The sequence below is a fragment of the Mus caroli genome, unplaced genomic scaffold (genome assembly GCF_978045245.1).
Source record: "Mus caroli unplaced genomic scaffold, Mus_caroli_1 scaffold_7, whole genome shotgun sequence".
NCBI lineage: Eukaryota > Metazoa > Chordata > Mammalia > Rodentia > Muridae > Mus > Mus caroli.
The window spans coordinates 29,481,566-29,504,809 of record NW_028227262.1 but is presented as its reverse complement, the minus strand read 5'-3'; the positions used below and the strand labels follow the sequence as shown (position 1 = coordinate 29,504,809).

General features: G+C 44.4%; 1 protein-coding gene across 14 annotated transcripts in view; it reads right to left on the bottom strand.

Moving 5' to 3' along the window:
* Cacna1c (calcium voltage-gated channel subunit alpha1 C) overlaps positions 1 to 23,244 on the bottom strand; it is a 623,917-nt gene that overhangs the window by 549,486 nt on the left and 51,187 nt on the right. The window contains exon 1 of one of the 14 annotated variants that reach the window (XM_085840085.1): positions 7,981 to 8,260. The exons of the other annotated variants lie outside the window; for them this stretch is intronic. Coding sequence (XP_085696211.1) covers positions 7,981 to 7,987 — 7 coding nt within the window. The 5' untranslated portion in view covers positions 7,988 to 8,260. Of the gene's footprint in view, positions 1 to 7,980; positions 8,261 to 23,244 lie in introns of those variants that run through there. 14 annotated transcript variants of the gene reach the window in all.

Genomic DNA, 23,244 nt, shown 5'->3' with positions numbered 1-23,244 from the left:
TAAATAAAGATAGAATACTAAAAGCAGTAAGAGAAAAAGGCCAAGTAACATATAAAGGCAAGCCTATCAGAATTACACCAGATTTTTCACCAGAGACTATGAAAGCCAGAAGATCCTGGACGGATGTTATACAGACACTAAAAGAACACAAATTCCAGCCCAGGCTACTATTCCCAGCCAAACTCTCAATTAACATAGATGGAGAAACCAAAGTATTCCACGACAAAACCAAATTCACACATTATCTCTCCTTCAAAGGATAATAACAGAAAAAAACCAATACAAGGTCAGGAACCACGCCCTAGAAACAACAAGAAGGTAATCCCTCAACAAACCTAAAAGAAGACAACCACAAGAACAGAATGCCAACTTTAACAACAAAAATAACAGGAAACAACAATTACTTTTCCTTAATATCTCTTAATATCAATGGACTCAACTCCCCGATAAAAAAACATAGACTAACAAACTGGCTACACAAACAAGACCCAACATTTTTCTGCTTACAGGAAACTCATCTCAGAGAAAAAGATAGACACTACCTCAGAATGAAAGGCTGGAAAACAATTTTCCAAGCAAATGGTATGAAGAAACAAGCTGGAGTAGCCATTCTAATATCTGATAAGATTGACTTCCAACCCAAAGTCATTAAAAAAGACAGGGAGGGACACTTCATACTCATCAAAGGTAAAATCCTCCAAAGAGGAACTATCAATCCTGAATATCTATGCTCCAAATACAAAGGCAGCCACATTCATTAAAGAAACTTTAGTAAATCTCAAAGCACACATTGCACCTCATACAATAATAGTGGGAGACTTCAACACACCACTTTCACCAATGGACAGATCATGGAAACAGAAACTAAACAGGGACACAGAGAAACTAACAGAAATTATGGATCTACAGAACATTCTATCCTAAAACAAAAGGATATACCTTCTTTTCAGCACCTCATGGTACCTTCTCCAAAATTGACCACATAATTGGTCACAAAACAGGCCTCAACAGATACAAAAATATTGAAATTGTCCCATGCATCCTATCAGATCACCATGGACTAAGGCTGATCTTCAATAACAAAATAAATAATAGAAAGCCAACCTTCACGTGGAAACTGAACAACACTCTTCTCAATGATACCTTGGTCAAGGAAGGAATAAAGAAAGAAATTAAGGACTTTTTAGAGTTCAATGAAAATGAAGCCACAACATACCCAAACTTATGGGACGCAATGAAAGCATTTCTAAGAGGAAAACTCATAGCTCTGAGTGCCTCCAAAAGGAAACTAGAGAGAGCACACATTAGCAGCTTGACAACATACCTAAAAGCACTAGAACAAAAGGAAGCAAATTCACCCAAGAGGAGTAGACGGCAGGAAATAATCAAACTCAGGGACGAAATCAACCAAGTGGAAACAAGAAGAACTATTCAAAGAATCAACCAATCAAGGAGCTGGTTCTTTGAGAAAATCAACAAGATAGATAAACCCTTAGCCAGACTCACTAGCGTGCACAGGGAAAGCATCCTAATTAACAAAATCAGAAATGAAAAAGGAGACATAACAACAGATCCTGAAGACATCCAAAACACCATCAGATCCTTCTACCAAAGGCTATACTCAACAAAACTGGAGAACCTGGATGAAATGGAGAAGTTCCTAGACAGATACCAGGTACCAAAGCTGAATCAAGATCAGGTTAATGATCTAAACAGCCCTATATCCCCCAAAGAAATAGAAGCAGTCATTAATAGTCTCCCAACTAAAAAAAGCCCAGGACCAGATGGGTTTAGTGCAGAGTTCTATCAGACCTTCAAAGAAGATCTAATCCCAGTTCTTCACAAACTATTCCACAAAATAGAAACAGAAGGTACTCTACCCAACTCATTCTATGAAGCCACAATTACTCTGATACCTAAACCACAAAAAGACCCAACAAAGATAGAAAACTTCAGACCAATATCCCTTATGAATATTGATGCAAAAATCCTCAATAAAGTTCTTGCTAACCGAATCCAAGAACACATCAAAACAATCATCCATCCTGACCAAGTAGGTTTCATCCCAGGGATGCAGGGATGGTTCAATATACGGAAATCCATCAACGTAATCCAGAATATAAACAAACTCAAAGACAAAAACCACATGGTCATCTCGTTAGATGCGGAAAAAGCATTTGACAAGATCCAACACCCATTCATGATAAAAGTCTTGGAAAGATCAGGAATTCAAGGCCCATACCTAAACATGATAAAAGCAATCTACAGCAAACCAGTAGCCAACATCAAAGTAAATGGTGAGAAGCTTGAAGCAATCCCTCTAAAATCAGGGACTAGACAAGGCTGTCCACTTTCTCCATACCTATTCAACATTGTACTTGAAGTCCTAGCCAGAGCAATTCGACAACAAAAGGAGATCAAAGGGATACAAATTGGAAAAGATGAAGTCAAAATATCACTCTTTGCAGATGATATGATAGTATATATAAGTGACCCTAAAAATTCCACCAGAGAACTCCTAAGCCTGATAAACAGCTTCGGTGAAGTAGCTGGATATAAAATTAACTCAAACAAATCAATGGCCTTTCTCTACACAAAGAATAAACAGGCTGAGAAAGAAATTAGGGAAACAACACCCTTCTCAATAGTCACAAATAATATTAAATATCTTGGCGTGACTCTAACTAAGGAAGTGAAAGATCTGTATAATAAAAACTTCAAGTCTCTGAAGAAAGAAATTATAGAAGATCTCAGAAGATGGAAAGATCTCCCATGCTCATGGATTGGCAGGATCAACATTGTAAAAATGGCTATCTTGCCAAAAGCAATCTACAGATTCAATGCAATCCCCATCAAAATTCCAAATCAATTCTTCAATGAATTAGAAAGTGCAATCTGCAAATTCATCTGGAATAACAAAAAACCTAGGATAGCAAAAACTCTTCTCAAGGATAAAAGAACCTCTGGTGGAATCACTATGCCGGACCTAAAGCTCTACTACAGAGCAATTGTGATTAAAAACTGCATGGTACTGGTATAGTGACAGACAAATAGACCAATGGAATAGAATTGAAGACCCAGAAATGAACCCACACACCTACGGTCACTTGATCTTCGACAAGGGAGCTAAAAACATCCAGTGGAAGAAAGACAGCATTTTCAACAAATGGTGCTGGCACAACTGGTGGTTAACATGTAGAAGAATGCGAATCGATACATTCCTATCTCCTTGTACTAAGGTCAAGTCTAAGTGGATCAAAGAACTTCACATAAAACCAGAGACACTGAAACTTATAGAGGAGAAAGTGGGGAAAAGCCTTGAAGATATGGGCACAGGGGAAAAATTCCTGAATAGAACAGTAATGGCTTGTGCTGTAAGATCGAGAATTGACAAGTGGGACCTCATGAAACTACAAAGCTTCTGCAAGGCTAAAGACACCATCAATAAGACAAAAAAAAACACCAACAGATTGGGAAAGGATCTTCACCTATCCTAAATCAGATAAGGGACTAATATCCAATATATATAAAGAACTCAAGAAGGTGGACTCCAGAAAGTCAAATAACCCCATTAAAAAATGGGGCTCAGAACTGAACAAAGAATTCTCACCTGAGGAATACCGAATGGCAGAGAAGCACCTGAAAAAATGTTCAACATCCTTAATCAACAGGGAAATGCAAATCAAAACAACCCTGAGATTCCACCTCACACCAGTCAGAATGGCTAAGATCAAAAATTCAGGTGACAGCAGATGCTGGCGAGGATGTGGAGAAAGAGGAACACTCCTCCATTGTTGGTGGGATTGCAAGCTTGTACAACCACTCTGGAAATCAGTCTGGCGGTTCCTCAGAAAATTGGACATAGTACTACCGGAGGATCCAGCAATACCTCTCCTGGGCATATATCCAGAAGATGTCCCAACCGGTAAAAAGGACACATGCTCCACTGTGTTCATAGCAGCCCTATTTATAATAGCCAGAAGCTGGAAAGAACCCAGATGTCCCTCAACAGAGGAATGGATACAGAAATTATGGTACATTTACACAATGGAGTACTACTCAGCTATTAAAAAGAATGAATTTATGAAATTCCTAGCCAAATGGATGGACCTGGAGGGCATCATCTTCAGTGAAGTAACACAATCACAAAAGAACTCACACAATATGTATTCACTGATAAGTGGATATTAGCCCAAAACTTAGGATACCCAAGATATAAGATACAATTTGCTAAACGCATGAAACTCAAGAAGAATGAAGACCAAAGTGTGGACACTGTGCCCCTTCTTAGAATTGGGAACAAAACACCCAGGGAAGGAGTTACAGAGACAAAGTTTGTAGCTGTGATGAAAGGATGGACCATTTAGAGACTGCCGTATCCAGGGATCCATCCCATAATCAGCTTCTAAACGCTGACACCATTGCATACACTAGCAAGATTTTGTTGAAAGGACCCAAATATAGCTGTCTCTTGTGAGACGATGCCGGGGCCTAGCAAACACAGGAGTGGATGTTCACAGTCAGCTATTGGATGTATCACAGGGCTCCCAATGAAGAAGCTAGAGAAAGTACCCAAGGAGCTAAAGGGATCTGCAACCCTATTGTTGGAACAACAGGATGTACTAACCAGAACCCCGGAGCTCTTGTCTCTAGCTGCATATGTATTGAAAGATGGCCTAGTCGGCCATCAATGGAAAGAGAGGCCCATTGGACTTGCAAACTTTTTATGCCCCAATATAGGGGAATGCCAGGGCCAAAAGAATGGGAATGGGTGGGTAGGGAAGTCGGGGGCGCTATGGGGGACTTTTGGGATAGCATTGGAAATGTAACTGAGGAAAATATGTAATAAAAATATTAAAAATTAAAAAAAAAACTCCATCCCAGAGAGGGAATAGGCTCATGACATCCTCACTCTTCTATCTGGGGAGCTAATGGTGGTTGATAGCTTCTGGGAAGAGAGAATCAGTTTTCTTTAATGGTGTGGCCCTTAGTGCATCAACTGTACCACAGGGGACAGACCCTACAAATGAGGATGTAAGCAGCATAGCCTTGGTCCCGAGGTCAACAGTCAATACTGAGATGTGTAACTGATCCAAGGGCCAAGATGGCGTGCTCAGTCTTAAGTGAGACACCTTTCTCAACCTCTCTTCCCCACCATCATCATGGTATAAAGAACATGCTGGGAGAGGAGGCAGAAAGAAGGATCCAGATGGTGGAAAGAATGCTGTGAAGTGTTAAACTTCTAGTGTTGACAGGGCTACTGCACTCAGGAATCCACATGAGCTGGGATTGCCATCATTCGACCTGCATCAGATCGAGACACCCAAAATTCCGGCATAGATGGAGGAGGTGCTCTCCAGGCCTCGCCTCTTGTTGAGGAGTTATTGGCAATTGATACCTGCTGGAAGAGGGAGAATCATTCCTGTAGTTTTTTTTTAATGTACTTCCACTAGTAAGTTTTTCATGCTCCAGTAGATGTCAATATCCATACATATATATGCAGCACTAATTAGACTTAGTGGGTTATAGTAAAAATATGACAGCTTGGGGGAGGACAATGTTGAAAGTGAAAACAATGGTAGGTGGATATGCTTATGTTTTATTGCATACATACATGAAATATTCAAGAATAAAAAAAAATAATATTTAAAAAGAAATGTCTGGGAATGAGGGAAGCATACCTCTAGGTGTGTCCATGTTGAGTTTCTAGAGATTAGTAGATCATAAGAACTCTGAATTGCCTAGCCAATGCATTGCTTCTCGAAAGCCACCATTACAAGGAGGTAGGTAAAGGGACAAGGTCGGGGAAGGGCATTACCAGAGGCCTTTCCTTGGGGATCACAGATCTTCCTGTGCCCTTCTGCTATCCTTCTCTTTGTTTCCCATCTATCAAGAAGAGAATAACAGGGCTAGCGCTGTGGTTCAGTAGGTAAAGGTACTTGTTACCAAGCCTGAGGTTATGAACTCTGTCCTTAGGACTCACTTGGTAGAAGAAGGGAACTAAGTCATTTAAATTACTCTCTGACTTACAACCTACACACACACACACACACACACACACACACACTTTTAAAATGCAATTTTAAAGTGAACAGTAGCCTCCACCACACAGACCTGCTGCTATTGGTGATGCACCACGAGGAACCAAGCCTATCTGTTCTGAATCCTCTGAAATTGTGAATTTTTCTGTCAGAAAAAGAATGTAGATCTTGATGGGAGGGGAGATGGGGAGAAACTGGGAAGAGTTCGGGGAAGGAAAGTCATAATTACAATGTTTTATATAAAAAAATATTTTCAGTAAAGCAAAAAATAAATAAATAAAAATGTTCCGCCAGACACTTAGTCCTGGAGACAAGAAAAACTACATGTTTAGAAACAACACAGACTTCAACAATAGCATCTCCCAACTCTGTGCTATGGATCTAGTGGAGCATAATTGGGCACTAAAGTGATCCTTCTCTGCCGGCATCCTGGTCAGAAGCAGTTCTGTAGTGCATCCCTATGCAAAGCAGAGAATCCTGCCCCCATCTCAGGAGCGCCTCTTCTGCATTGGAATCAATGTTCTCCCCCATTGCGCGTCCAGAGGACCTAGGCCATTTTGCTGTAACCCAATGCCATGCTTTTGAACAATTTCAAGACTGGGTTGGGTCAGAGGTACTGTAACCTCCAGCTAACTCTGAAATACCATGCGGATTTCTGTCAGTGACAGCAGGCTCGGGCCCTAGAATTCTACTGCCTTATGTTGCCCTGTGCAAGAGATTAACATTCCTCGCCAGCCTACTCAACAAGAAGGTCTTTCTCCTCTCTCCCTTTAAGGAGCTTGAGGAGGTAAGACTATACCACAACTGACAGATTACCATATCTCATGATAGGATGGGTCATTGGCAGACCTGTATCTGCTCCTGCCTACGGCACGGCCCAGGGCTCTTGGCCCTTCAGCTGATAGAACTTTGCCCAGGATAAACAAGTGCCCTGCCCATAAACAAAGCTACAAATGCTGTGTGCTGAAAGCCCTCAGGACACACATACCAGAATTTTTTAGAACTAGCAGGAAAGGGGTTAACTGCCTTGAGCACCCATTTGCTTCCTGAGAGAGCCTTTCCCTAGCATGACTGCCTCCCAGCAGCACCTGGGGTCATGCTGTCCTAATCCCTGCTGTCTGGAGGCCACATAATGCTTCTAGGGACATCTCTTCCTTGGAGCAGACGGGACACCAAAGGATTGCCTGGTAATGATTGGTGGCATCACTCTCCTCCAGCATTTGTTCTTCAAAGGTCCAGAGGAAGAGAGGACAAAAACCTAACTAGCTATTCATATGTCCTATGGAGCTGGAGGCGGGGCAGCACCTTTAAAACATGCCATCCTTATCCTACCAACCAGCTAACTGCAACGGGACTTCTGAAAGGCCTGGAGTAGAGCGCCCTGTCCCTCGCTGTCAGCTCTCCCATGCAGCTCCATTGTCTCCACAGGTGAGAGGCGTTGTGAACCAGGACTGCACGTCATTGCACGAGCTTTCTACATAGCCCAGCACTGTTCCTGCCACAACATGGTTGGCTGCAGACAACCACAAGGCAGCACTTTAAATTGAGAACTCAGAGCTTTGGGAGCTAGAAGAGCCCTTGAGAACCATCCTAACTCCATCCTGTTTACCAACAAAGAAAACAAACTCCAACGGATGTTCAAATAAATGACTCCTGAGACAGCCAAATTAAAAACAGAGTCTGCCTCCTCCCCTAAAGCCATAGTGTTCCCCACCCCAAGGAAAAAAAAGGCTTAAATCACAGCCAAGGAGATTTAGAATGGGGATGGAGAACTCGCTGGCAATAAAGATGATTAAATACTAGAACAGACAGCCATAGGGAATTTTGAAATCTTCCTCCCTGGAGACCTGTTAAAATAGGACAGTTAACCATCTGCCTGAGATGATTTAAGTACGGTCCTGCCTTGGGAGGTAGGAAAACAAGGAGCCAATTCACTCACCTGCCATGTTCTGGCTTCTATAATCACACCTGGGTGTAGATGCATATGCTATGGGGATCCCAGGTTAAATCTGGTTTCGTCCACACTAGGGCTCATCTGAGTCCAATCTGGGGAGAAGGCAGGAGGTCACAGAGCCCTCTGGCTGAGATGGGAAGGTACCTGCAATGGGAGACTCTGTGCTGGACCTTCTGGTAGAGGGAAAGGAATTGAATGTAAATGTCTATTTCTCACCGGCCAGGGACCTTTTGTAACACCTTGCTTCCCAACCCCCTAGCATGTGACAACAGACAGCAGCTATTGTAGGCAGATTAAAGGACTCTACTAAACATAGGCACACCATATCTTGCTTCAGTGTTCAATGACAAAGCTTAGCACGAAGTGGGAGTCAAAAAAAAAACAGCTTCCCCCGTCTATTTTTTAAATTCAGAATATCTCTGGCCAAGTGAAAATTTCAGAGAGACGGCTCATTCTCAGGACTTTAAAGCTGGACACTAGAGCAACCGGGGACAGACACTAGCATCCTAGACCGGGCAGAGGAAAACTCTGCCCCCTGGGGCAAGTAGGTCTCCATCCACCAGCAGGGGGAGCACCCACCAAGAGGACCATGCTTCCTCTCCTAGTTAGCACATAGAATAATGAGTTTCATAATGACATTTTCATTCACATACATCACTGTACCCTGCCCATATTCGCCTTCCGTCCTCTGTCTCTCCTCCAGTTCTTCCAACTGGAATCAGCATCCATTTGCTTTCACGTCCTCTGTAAATCTAAAATATCCCTCTCCCCCTTCCTACCCTTTCTCTTGGGCCCTTTCCTTCCCCCTCACAGTTCTCAAAATTTCTCCTCAGAGTCCATTGCACTTTCCTGTCATATGCATGTGTTCATATGTATATGTGTGCATTTAAATATGTATTTTAGCATATGACAAACATGATATTTGTCTGAGTCTGGCCTGTTTCCCTTAGCATGATCTCTAGCTTCAGCCACTAGGAAGATACCTCCATGCTCCTTTGCAAGTTCCTAAATCTCCTTTCCCATCAAGTTGGATGAAGTTGCCCACATTCTATACCTTGCACATTTTTATACGTGGAATTTAAAACTCCTGACTATGTGGCTCTCTACTTTTACCATCAAAGCTTCCTCCCCAGGCCCAGCACTCAGGGTGGAATCCAGGGTCTGGTCCATGCAAGGCAAGCACTCTACCACCGTGCTATGTCCTAGCAGCAGCCGTGGATTCTTTGAGGACAGGGACGGTCGTCAAACACTGCATGTCCAGAAACTGACTCATAGGAAGCACTTGGAAAATATTTGTTGATAAGTGGGTAGATGAATGGGTGAGTACAAGACTATGGACTTGAATAAAACTAGGAAACGCTATTTCCCAACTAATCAGAAACTGGCCCAGCAAAGCACACTGACCCCACTGTGCTTGAGTGTTTGGGGGTTTACCCTGAAGGGATGAAAAATTAGAGGAGCATTACAGTATGCATATGTACTATACGATACAGTGGACTATAATATACTATGTCAGCTTTCTCTGCTGTCCTCATCTTGTCCCCAGGCCTGGCCTTTCCACCTTTAAATGTTGACAGCAGCCCACAATTGTCGGCTCTTTGCAAGTTTTTCCTGTGGTTTTCATTGGCTCTCTGGCATCACACACAGGAAGTGTTCCTCCTCTTCCAGATACCAGGGAGACACAGAAGGAGTATACATAGCCTTTGATGTGAACCTTAACTTTGTCACTTATAGGCTATGTGGGTTTAGGCAGGTCGAGAAGTCTGTCCCTGCACCATCATCCATGCAACGAGAATACAGCTGGAAACAGGCTGAGCTCGACAGGCCCTGGGAGGCCCTGCTCACACATCCCTCAGGATCCTCTCAGTGGAGGACTGGGGACCCAACCACATCAGGTAGCAAGACTCCCTTAAAAGAGAGTGTGGGCACATTACCATACCAAACGAGTACTCCTGACCGGGGCCCGTGGAGTTTTCAGAAACGCTACGACCCACACCTGAAGCTTCAACCCAGCTTGATGAGGCTGGGGAAATGGCTCTGTTGGCAAGGTGCCTGCAGCAGCGGCATGAGCACCTTGAGTTAGATCCCTAAACACCCACACAGAAGCTGGGTTTGGGTCTGTAAGTTTAGCACCAGGACGCAGAAATGGGAGCATCCCCTGAGATCGCTGCCCAGCCAGTCTAGCCTGAGATTGCTGCATAGCCAGTCTAGCCAGTCTAGCCAGTCAGTAATCTTCCAGGTTCATCAGGAGGCCCTGTCTCAAAAATACAGTGGAGAGCAATCTAGGAAGAAACCTAATGTCAACCTCTGACCTTCATATACACATGTATCTTAATACACACGTATGTACATACATTACACTCACGAACACACGCACACACACACACACACACACAAAATAAAAAAAATAAAAATAGGAAGAAAAGAGAATCAGCTGATCAGGCCGGTAAACCTTCCTTATTCACCAAAAATGCACCCCAAAGAGATCTAAGTCCTTGTGGGTGTACTTTATAGAATGAGAGATACTCCCTTCCTGACTTGTATTATTTCCAACACAGGGGCTTTAGAAATTGTTCAATCCAGCTGAATTCTATAAATATTTCTGATATGAAAAGCCACATTCACATCGTCTACTTCAAAATCCAGGCCCGAGATGGCAGCATCACCTCAGGGATACAGACCAGAGAGAAACTGTGGCACAGCTATTTACACCGGGCCCCCGTGTTCTGAGCCACTTGTCCATAACTCAGAGGACGCGACAAGGTCGCTAATAAACACTACTGAACTGTGTCTCGGGTTCTGCATAAAAAATATTGCAGCCCCAGTGAACACCAAACAAGTGTAATGGATTGGTTTAATTCACGTCTGAACACCCACAAACACAGTCTCTTGACAACATTGCTGCTTCCAGCCAGCTTTTACACCTGTCATTCATTCTGAAACATCAACTGTCCTCGCTCCAACTCCAGTGACAGTGAGAGGCGATGGAAGCAAAAGCAGATGCTAATTTCATCCTCAAATATTTTTGTTAAGAGCAAAAGAGGCCATTCTTAACATGCTCACCTTAAAGCATGCAGATGAGCCTCCAGGCTGGCTCTGCCAGACTCCCTGGGTCACTCAGAAAGCAGTGGGTGGCAGGGAAATTACTGCTCAGGCAAGTGCGCGTCTTTGGCACTGAGGCTGACATACCATACTGTTGTGTGCACGTGTGTAAAATCTAAAAGGGAACTAATGTAAGCAGAGATGAAGGGTGTTTAGGATTGAAGAGTTTTCCCCAGGTTGCACCCAGAATCGTTTCTGTGGTTCAAGCTGGCAGTTCCTACCAAGGTCACCTGGGTCAGCCCTGCTTGGCTTGGTAGCTTGAGGAGTTTCAAGTGGGAGCATATGGTCACATCATTCGTTCCAAGTCACACATAGATACACATGAGGACATACACATACTACACCACACACATGCCACATATGCACACACCATATACCTTACATGTTAAACATTCATACAACCTACTCACTCCACATAATGTACATGGAACATATACACAACATGCATACCACACACATACACATTATATACCATATGCACTTAAAGATAACACATGCACACATCACACACAAATACTGGATGCAAAACACACACATATTACACAAGCACATATGTGTGTTATTTACCCCACACATTGCATGCATACCCCCCCACACACACACACATACAGAGTATACTACATTTTTGTCCCTATATGGAGAGATGGCACAGATGATCATCACATGTTCATAGGTGGGTTGAGCAGAAACAGCTCCTGCTGCGCTCTCACTCCTGTAAAACAGCTGTTCCTGCAGAAGCTGGGATTCTCCAAGCATCTTGAAAAAGACTGCGGAATCTGGAGAACTCTTTACAAAAACTTGGAAATCAAAAGTCTTCAGAAGAAGCTAGCGAGCTGTTTACTCCAAAACTAGCATCCACATACTTCTTTCTGTATACTGAAATCTACTAATCCACTATCAGAACCAGGCCGCCATCTCAGTCGTAAATGCCTCTGGACTCCCTAGACTATAATACTGGTCATAAGGAAGTCTTCTCTGGAGGAAATTAGACATCCCATTGTTGAGAGCATTTTCATGGTATTTCTGGCTAAGGAAACTCAGAGATGGTCGTGGGCAGATGAACAGCAGGCCTCTGTGTCCTTTTGTCACAGCTCACAAACAATATCTCGGGAGCAACTCTCATTGGGTATGCTCTGGGAAGGTCTAGGGCCACTGTTGTCCTTCCTCAGACTGGGCTGTATCTGGGGAGCTTAGATTCCCTCAAACACAAAGAAAAAAATATAAAATCCAGGAAGAGAGGATACAGCGGACCTTTGTCTTTTGACCTAATGTGGTTTTAGAGTCCCCATTCTGTTGCTGGCTCTCCAGCTTCCATTGCCTTCCCCTGGTCCCTACCTGCTTGATTCCTTCTGCCTCAGTGAGCTTACCCTAGTGCAAGTCTGTCCCCACCGCATTGGTCAGCCCTTCAGCACTGCGGAGGATGACCACGTATCTCTGGTCATCACGTGCCTGGTTGAGGTCCTGACCCTTCTATGCAACTCTGCCCTTCTGGGACCTATGCCTGGACTCTAGAAATGTGAGCACAAATAAACCCACAAGCAAGACAGACACCTTCCACTAGAGCCACAGAGCTGGGACGCAGGCTCTGTGTGTAAGCCAACTGTAGCCCCGGCAGGCCACATGTGGGGAAACCCAGGAATCATAGCTTCCCAGTGAGGGTCAGAAGGTCAACATGTCTGATAAGTGTGGCTTAGAAGTATGCTGTTGGCAAAATTATCCATGAAGTGTTTGGTTTATGAGAGTAAGAAGAATTTAAACACACACGCACACATACACACAGAGACTGTGCTGCAAAGATTCTGTCTTGACAATGTTCCTTTAACAGATGTAAATGTGAAAAAATTGAGTGCAGCTGATTCTTAGGAAGAATGCTGGGGTTCCTCAGTGTTATAGACAAGCTGCAAAAGGACTGTTGGGTCTGGCTCATGCCAATGTTACCATTTTTAAATATGTCCTCTCCCATTCAGGCATCCGTCTTTAGCTTCAAAGAGTCTCCCCACTAACAAAAGAGATTCTTCAACATTCCCAAAACATTCTACCACCATAACACTGCACAAAGCCAGGTATCTTTTGACAGGAAGTCTTCCAGCCCCTGGCATCCCTTCTGTCTAAGGATGTGTGTAAGTAGACACAGATGTGTGTAAGTAGACTTTCAGAAACAATAGGTGACCGACCTGAGATACTGGGGACAGGTTTGTGATAGGACCTGGAGTCCTATCAATATTACTACCACCTTACCAAGCCTGGAGTTGAGGAGGAAGAGGAGCCAGAAACATGACAACAGAATCCAATTAGAACCAGGGTATTGTTGTTGTTGTTGTTGTTTTGTTGTTGTTGATGATGATGATGATGGGTTTTTGTTTGTTTGGATGTTTTCATTTTATTATTTTTTAAGACATGGTTTGTGTAGCCCTGGCTATCCTGTAACTAACTCTCTATATAGACCAGGTTAGCCACAAACTCAGAAAGATCTTTCTTCCTCTGAATGATAGGATTAAAGTTGTGCAACACTATGCCAGGCCCTTCAAGAACAAGTGGCACATGATGAAGAATAACAGAACATAGCCAAAACTCAGCACAAAGTCACAAAAAGGATGCAGTGCATCACTGTTTTCACTCCAAGTAGAGGAGACATCACTCAGCCTCCATCAGAGAGGCTTCTTCTTGCAGTAGATGGGAACTAACACAGAGATCCACAACTGGAATCCATGCATAAGAGAAGGCAGAAAGACTGTAAGAGCCAGAGATGATGGATGACTGCTAAGAAACTGTCTTCTGGAAACAGGACTGATGTGCATGGGAACGCACAGAGACTGTGGCAGCAGGCACGAGACCAACAAGGTTCAAGCTAGATGGGGGTCCCAGGGCTAAAGGGAAGAAACCACACTGAACTCCACCCCTAACCAAGAAGCTATCTGTGATTGGTACAACTGACACCTTCTGGCAATGGGACAGTCAGACTGGAGTCTGACTGGGATATCAACCACATTTCAGGGCAAACCCCATGCCTACGAGGAGTTGGCCAACATGAAATGGCTTCAGTGTATTTTTGTGGACTTCTTGTTTCATATTGTTCTGTTTGGGCACTTTTGGGGGGTCGTGTTGGTGTTTTGTTTGTTTTGATTTTTGTTTTTGTGATGTTATTTTTATTTCTTTTTTGTTGTTTGTTTTTTAAAGAAAGTGGGTGAAAGAAAGAACATTAAGTTGGGTGGTGGAGAGTGGAGAGGATCTAGGAGGAAGTGGGGGGGGAGGAAAACATCATCAAAATCTATCGCATGGAATGTTTTTTCAATAAAGTGTTGTGGTTTTCTTTTGAAGTGGAGGAGGAAGGATGCAAGACTCCCTCCCTGGTGGAAGGCTGCCTAAGTTGCTGTCCTGCATTCTGCTGTCCTGCATTCCCTGGAGTACTGGAACACAGTTGAAAACACTTGACTGTTCAGGCCAATACTCTGAGAATCCTTTTAAAAATAAAACCTTAAATTCCGATGGTGCTTCTGTGGCCTCTTTTAGCACAGGGAAGGTCAGTCCTGTCCATCGCTTTACCCATAAAAACTTGGCAGATTGGTAGATTTAAGCAGTTGAGGTGATGTCCTAGGTAAGATGCATCGGTACCCTCTGAGGACAAAGAGCAATGTTCAATATCCAAACCTTCCCAGGCCCTGTCACCCCTCTTAACTGCTCAGGTAACAAGCCCGCTTGGACCTTCTTTAGAGGCGAGCTGTTCCACTTTCTCTAAAGTTAATATGCTAGCTTGTTCAGCACAAACATGTTGGCTCCCAGCAAGACAGTACCAAAGGATGCTTCACAAAACTTGGTGCTGGTGCCTCCCATGGTCGCCACAGTTACATATGGCCCATGGGTAACCGAGATGAGGAGCCTCAGGAGCACGGGACAGGTTAGTTTGTCTGATTGCTCGAGAGAGAACAGTCCCTGTTTTCTATGTCCACACATTCAAGCCCGCCTGTCCTCTCCTCTCCTCTCCTCTCCCTCCGCAGGCGTTTCTACCCTGGAGTTACCGCAGTGCTGGAGAAGGTTACACAATGGCCATGATGCAATGCTCTGGGCAGAGGGATACTCATCACTCAGGCAAAGACAAACAGGAATATATTAATAGCAGCCTGAACATAAAGAAAATTTATTTTCAGTATCTGGAAGCTGAGAGGATCAGTAGATAGACTGTTAAGCTGTTAGGAACTAAAGCAAAGTAGCTAGCCACGTGGAGGGACAGAGAAAGGCAGAGAGAAACAGAGAGAAGAAAGACTGATTACAAGGCAGCATCTGAACCAATTAAACCAAAAAGGAATTATGTGGTCTGGGCAATGTCAGGCAAGAAGGAAAAAACATTCTTCCAAGCCCCCTTGTCTGTCCTTTGGGTGGTGTGTACCATGCAAAGAGAATAACACTTTTTCACTACAAGAAGACTACACCAGGACATACTGTCCTTCTTCTTGTTTGTTTTTTTTTTTTTGTTTGTTTGTTTGGTTTTCTGAGACAGGGTTTCTCTGTATTACCCTGGCTGTTCTGGAACTCACTTTGTAGTCCAGGCTGGCCTCGAACTCAGAAATTCACCTGCCTCTGCCTCCCGAGTGCTGGGATTAAAGGCGTGTACCACCACCTCCCAGCTGTCCTTCTTATTATTATCTACCCCCATTGTTTATATTGCTGGCCCATAGGCAGCAATAAACAACACAGATAATGTATCGGCCTTAATGAAATACTATACAGTCCCTTTCTTAGAGAAATGACAAGAGACTGTTGGAAAGACATTCTTTTAAACCAAAAGAAAAGCATCCTTGGCAGGGCCGGTTCTCTTAAAACATAGCAGAATGTGCATCTGGACTGTGTTTTTCTAGAACCCCAAAGTATCCCCCACATGCTGGTAAGAAGCTACTGCCCACCAACCAGACTGACCAACACTGCACAAGCTTGCAGCTCCCTCAGTAAGCTCTCATGGGGTCTGAATAAGCAGCCTGCAAAGGAACCGTCACCTACTTTTATGGATTTGCATGAAAAACGAAATGTTCACCCAAGTATACATATATTTACATGCAATGTTTAAAAATCAGCCAGAGCCTGATCAGACCAAGTGAGATACAGCCTTGGTGGTGTCTGTGGCTGCTACTCATTCAGGTCCCCTCCTCAGCTCTCATCCTTGGATGCTGTCAACATCCCACAGGAATTGTGTTCTAACAAACCTGTCTTCATGCTCAGCTCTCAACCTCCATCACTCCAAGTCTAATATCAATCTCCTAAAACAATAGGGGGCCTTTTGAAAGACCCTGCAAGCTCCCTGTCACCCAGAGAACAATCCGAAGCTCTACCCACTTTCTAGTCTCACCCGTTCATCCTTCTCTTTCATCTCCCCTTCCCAACACCAACACTGATACTCCACCATCCCCCTCCATTGCCAGACTATTGGATGGTTACCCTGCATTCATCTGCAGCCAGCAACTGCCCCCACCATCTGTGTCTTATAGGCCAACAAAAAAGACAGACCCTCTGTGCGGTTTCCCTACCTCCCCTAAGCAGTTGATTTAACCCTGGGAAGGACTGTGCATCTGCAGCCATGAGAAAAACATGTTTCTTCTATACTGTTTCCCCTGTCTGCATTCTCCTTTCTCCTGGCCAGGGAGTGAAAGTGTGCTCTGTGCACAGGACAGTGCCTCACACAGCAAAGGTGACTGATAAAGGCACAGGTCAAATAGTCAGACGTTTATAGCCTGAACACGACAAATGCAAAGCTGAGTGTTGGGCAATGGAGATAAGGCGTCAGCAGGAGGCATCATGTTTCGGGAATGTTTGCAGCCAAGCTTTGATTGGGGTGGTGAGAGCCCGAAAAGCATCCGAGTCATACGTCACAAGCTGGAACAGCATTCCAGAAAGATAAAAACAAAGGAAAGCAACATAGCTCAACACTTGGAGCTCCGGAGGCAGAAAGCAAAACAGAAGCACTTTGGGAGACTAATAGCGGGTTCCAACAGAAGCTCTACTGCTCCATCCTGCAGATGGCAGGGAGCACGGGACCGTTGTCCCCATATTCACAGGCACAGCATCTGTGCCACTTGCTGTATTGGTCAAACTCTCGGTTACTGGGGCAAGCACCTGAGGAGACAAGTTAAGAGAAAGGAACATTTATTCTAGTGGATGGTCTCAAAGGCTTTAGCCCGTGATCCTCTAGCCCTGTCACTTTGGTCCTAAGATGAGGCTTAGCATCACAGAAGTAGAAGCATGCACAGAGGGGGCTGGCCACTATGTGATGGTCAGGAACCAGAGACAGAACACCTGGACTCCCACACTTCTTCCTTAAGCTTCATGGGGGGCCCTGCTTATGGGATGGCACCTCCTATATTTAATACTAGTCTTCCCACCCCAATCCCCCAGTTAATCCTCTCTGGAAACACCCTCAAAGGTACCCCCCCAAGGTGTGTTTTACTAATTGCCTAAACTCAGTCCAATGAAGTTGGCAGTCAAGATCAACCTTCATAAAGCTGCCCTTTGGCAACTCAACACCCCAACACAACTCCTTATATCGTACGTCATCCTCCAAGTAAAGAGAACGACTAAGTCACAATTTTGCATGACGTGACGTGACCATTATGAGTACAAGCAGTAAGTGTACAACTTCCATCTCCAGAAGTCTCGGCTGTTTTCGTCGTGTCCAAAAATCCAAATCCAAAACGTCTTGAGGCTCAGAGCAAACTCTTAGCTATGAATCTCTCTTTTAAAAAAGAAAAAGCACAAAACAGTTCATATACTGCCAAGTCAATGACACCAAAGAAACATTGCCACACCAAAAGAGATGAATAGGAAAATAGTAAGGAAAGATTAGACCAACTCAAGACCCAAACCCAGCAGGGCAATCAGTAAACCCTATAGCTCCACCAAGCTGGCCTTGTACCAGCACCAAAGGACTAGGTGACCTCCACCCTGTGTGGCCTTGTCATTTGCAGCCCACAAGCCTTACTCCTACTCAGCAGCAACAGTCTTCCTCAGCTCATACACCTTGCTCTCAGCGTCTCTAATCCCCCGCAGTTATTTCTAGTTGCTTCGATAAAACACCATGACCAAAAGCAGTTTATGGAATAAATAGTATTATCATTTGGCTTATGGCTCCAGAGGGAGAGTCCATAACAGGAGGGGAGACTTGACAGAAGATTGCCAGAGCAGGAAACTGACAGCATCTACAATTGAGGTCAAAAAGTGGAGAGAGCATACTGGGACTGGAGAAGGCTATAAATGCTCAAATCTGGCTCCTGGAGATGTACTTCTTCCAGCCAGGCTCCATGTCCTAAGCATCCAGTAGCATCTGAACAGCACCATCAACTGGGGACCAAGTGTCAAGTGTCATTTTCCCTAAAAAACACCACAGTTTTCAACTCTAACATAGGCCCCATCCTTGTAGCTTCACACATCTGCTCTCTTGGGGGCTGCCTGCAAGAATTCTAACCCTGCCACACATTTTCAGACACCCCTCCAGACATTCTAAGTAGAACCCTCCATGACCCTGTAACTCTTGTGTTCTTCATGTCTACAAAGCTAGCATCACACGGATGATGTTATCAACTATTCAGGGAGCTCTTGGGCTATTAGCCTCAGACCAGGACTGCATCTTTGGCCTCCCTTGTTTTGGAGCTTCTAGTTTCTTAGATTGAGAAGCTAACAGATTCTTTGGCTCTCCAGCATTCGAGGTATCTGTATTGTATTATCCAGCTTTTAATTATGTAAGCCAAACTAATAAACACAGAGACAGACAGACAGACAGTCTGTTCCTCTGGAGAACCCTAACTAACACAGTTGCTGACCAGATGTTGGCTTGGGATGGGACAGGAGATCAGCTGGCACTGCTTCAGCTTTGCTGAGATACCTCTTAAATCATCTTCTCCAGATGGTGCAAGAAACATAGAACCGCATGGAACAGGTTTCTATGTGGTTGATGGTCCGTTTTCCTTTCTGAATTTAAATAAGGAGTAATTATTCCTATCAAAGTTGATCTCCCTCTTTTTGATACAGCCACAGAACAAAAAAAGCATGCAGGGAATATAGGTTAGAGGGTATGGTTTGGATATGGAATTCTCAGCATAACCCTTTTGGGCAATGCTAGATGCTTTAAGAGAGCAAGGAGGCATTTTCAGGTCGCTGGGGATATGACCTTGAAAGCACTGATGGCACCCTAGCCTCTTCTTCTTCACTTCCTCACCATGAGAGCATGTTCTACCACATACTCCAGCCACTATGTGCTGCCACAAAGCAATGGGATCAATTAATATGCGATCAATTGAACACAAACTACAACCTCAAAATGGTGAACCCAGTGTTCTCAACTGATTATCTCAGGCAGGCAGTTGTTGATAGCAACAAAGAGCTGACTTGTCAGTCCAGTATTACAGCAGCTGAGTCTGTATCCCCCTTCTAAGGATGTTGTGGACAGGATAATGCCTGGACAGAGATGGCTCCATGGGTAAGTGAAGGTTGGGAGATCAGCCACGTGCACTTTCCTCACAATGAGCCTCCCGGTGCCTGGATAAGCCACTTATCACTCTGACATAGTGCTCACAATGTAGTCAATTAAAAGACCTCAAGAAATACACCCTGATTGATTGAGTCTGTTTCCTTTGAACCAAGAGAAGGAAACATGAACTCAGCATCTCTCCAGTCCCTGCCACGAAGCCTCGCAAACTTCTGTGCTGGGTACCAAGAAAAGGCCTTGGCTGTTGCCTACTCTGACCTCTTCATCCACTCTGGAAAGATCAACCAGGGTAGAAACCCAGGTTTCCTGCCCCATCCCAGTGCTCTCTCTCTCTCTCCCAAATACCCAACTGCCACTTTGACAGAATCTATAATCAAGGTGACACCGAGCCAGCAGTAGTAGTGACAAGGACTGCGGTTGTAAAGAAGGGCTGGGTGGATGTGTGCCTTGTCAGCCTTGGGCAGAGTACACTGACCAAACTGAGTCTACAGGGATGCCTAGAAGCAGGGTACCCTACAGAGCGAGAAAGAGACAAAGAGAGACAGACAGAGTCAGAGAGAGAGGAGAGAAGAGGGGGAGAGACAGACAGAGACACAGACACAGAAACAGACATAGACAAAGAGACAGACAGACAGAGACAGACAGGCAGAGACAGAGTCAAAGAGACAGAGAGAGGAAGGAAAGGAGGGGGAGAGTGAGGGAGAGGAAGAAAAGAAGGAAAGAAAGAAGAGGAATGAAGGAGGGAGGAGAGGAAGGAAGAGAGGAGGGGCAAGTGAGGAAAGTAGAAGAGAGAGAGAGAGAGAGAAGCTATGAGGAATTGCTCCCTCAGCAGGTAGAGATCCCTCCTGGGAAGATCTTAAGCTCTAATTCCTATTCTGTGTCCATACATTTCATTTTACAGGAGACATGGTGTTAAAGAAAAAGAAAGTGACAAAAAAAAAAGAAAAGAAAAAGAAAAAAAAAACATGAAAGTCTTGTTGCCAGAACTGAGCCTGTCTCCAGCATGGAACTGAGGATACAGGGAAGGAAAAACTTGCTCCAACCCTGCAGCTCCCATCCCAGGATTTCCTCGTGGTAGAAGTAGGAGCCACTGAATGAGGTGTGGGTTTGAAAGATGACTCAGACATACATTAACCTGCAGAACACTAGATGCAGTTCACTGCCAAAAGAGGGGCTATTCATCAGCCTGATCGCTTTCTTCCTTCTTTTCCACAGTAGACTAAGAACAGGTAATCATTTTGAGTCTCGGTACAAAATGAAACTTCAAGACTCCTTGTTCAAAATACACTAAGCATTTCCAGCCTGGAGTATCGGGGTGTGAACCCAATGTGAAGCCCTTCTTAGAGGGGACTATACAAGTTACAAGCGCGGGGTAGTCCCTACCTTCCAGAGCATCCTCTTTTTATGCTAGGTAAAATGGATGTTTTATTTTTAGGTACTCGCTATGAGCTGAATGTGTTCCCAAAAATTGTGCATTGGAAAGTTAATCCTCCAAATGTGCCCGTGGAGTGCTTAGGTCTTGAAAGTGACACCCCCTGGTGGACTAAGGTCACAGTGAGAAGCGATGTAGAGTAGCTTTGCACTCTCTTGTCTTAGTACCTTCTGAGATGTGATGGCACCTACTGTACCCACCCCAGCCTATGGCACCATAAAGTTGGACTTTTTGGCTCCCAGTACTGTAAGAATAAATTTATATTCTTTGTAAACTACCTAGTCTTGTACCTACCTACAATTATATTGTAGCAGCACAAAACAGCCAAAAGGTGAACCTGCCTGTACGCAAGTCCAGACTGCTACACGTGCAAGGTCTCCAAGCGACCCTGAGCAAGGCAGAAAAGCACTCTGATCCTCATCTGGCACAACTGTGGTCCAGAAATGATGACATAGAAAATGTATACAAGTGGTGCTGGGTGGCACAGGCATAGAATCTCAGCAGAGGAAGCTGGGGCAGGAGAATCACATTCTTTAAGGTCTATCTGGGCTACAGTGTGAGTTCAGGGTCAGTCCGGTCTTTTCATGTTTTAAAACCTTCCCATTAACTAAAATTCTACCTTAATTTTTATTTTTTGAGTAGAAAAAGCAGGGCCTGTGCACGTAGCTGGGTCTTAGCACTACTTGCCTTAGTTTCCATCATCAATATTGAAAAATAAATTTACACAAAGCCACTGACTTGAAGCACATAAAAATCAGCCTTACCGGCTGCTATAGTAGCTAGTGTGGATAAAGAAATGCCCCGGAAGCCTGTCAGTGATCACTACACAAGGTCTCCATAGGTGATCTGGCCCCAGAGGCTGCTCTGCAAAAAGCTTGTGTATGACCCAAGAACTCCCTCGTGGCCAGAGTAGAAATTACTAGTTGGCAAATTGAGGTTCCACGCGGGGAAGAACTTTCTGTTGTGCCATCTGTGGAAAGAAGCTAATGAGTTCTCCATTTGCAAGGGCATCCAAGGAGGCTGAGCCACCACCTTGTCAATATGCAGAGCAAATTTATGTATTAGGCAGATGGCTCTCAAGTTTTTTCCCCACCCTGAGACTCTATAGATTCTGTGTAGTTTCAGGGCTTCTATTCTGTAGCTACAGTGACTAATTTTATTCCTTCCATGGCCCTCCACCAAATCAGCCTTCTGTCTTCCCTCCTTTCCTGCTCCACCACTCCACTACAGCCAAGCATAGATCCAGGCTCAGGAAGCCCGAGGTTTTCTTCTCCTGTCGCACCCTGTGCTAAGGCAGCACCTGTGCCTGGTGCTCAAACCTCCTTCTCCCATCCTCACCTCAGGAAACCTGGTCTGCTTAGCAGATTCATTAAGGAAGGAACCCGCACTGAGGTGTAGTGCAGAGACAGACAACCCTAGCACCTGTGGCAGCCCCTATGGCGCATGACCCTGGGTGTTTAACCTCTCTGGGTTTCATTGGTGTAGCAGCTGAAAGATCTGGATAATGTCAGTGACTGATTTATGGGGTTATTCTAAGGACGTTTGCTAGTGGGTTTCTAGTCTTGTATTTTGTTTGTCTTTTAGTGTGTGTTTGGGGGGTGGGTAATTGGGGGAGCCCTGAAAAAAATCCTACTCCCTTTATATTGTGTCCAACACTATTGTGAAGCTTGCCCTCCGAGTTTGCATCACGATGCTTCTTGGTAAACAACAGGAAGAGAACCTTGCAAAAGTGTGTCTTCTCTCTGCAGAATGTAAGGAGTACAGGGCAAACAAGCGTGGGCTGGAAGGTGGCTCTGTGAGGGGAAAGTGCTTGCTATGAAATGTGAGGGCCTGAGCTTAGATACCCGGGATCCACAGGGTCTGATGTACCGTGTACCTGTAATGCCCACCATCCTATGTGAGGTGAGATGTAGAGACAGAGAATCCTGGAGCCTCACAGGCCAGCTGGCCTGGAAAACAGAACCTCAAATACAAAGAGACTTTCAAACAGTGGGAGGTGAGGACTGACACCCCAGGTTGTCCTTTGATTTCTGCATACAAGCCGAAGCACACAAAGACCTGCATTCATACACGTCATACCCGCACGACAAAGAAAACTATTTAAAAGGATTTTTTTTAAAGAAAGAGAAACATAAAACCACCCTACCATTGACATCTTAGAGATATCATATGGTAAATGATAAACACACTTAAGGTACATATTTCCTATCAAATAATATTTAGCACATCATGAGTACTATACACTAGC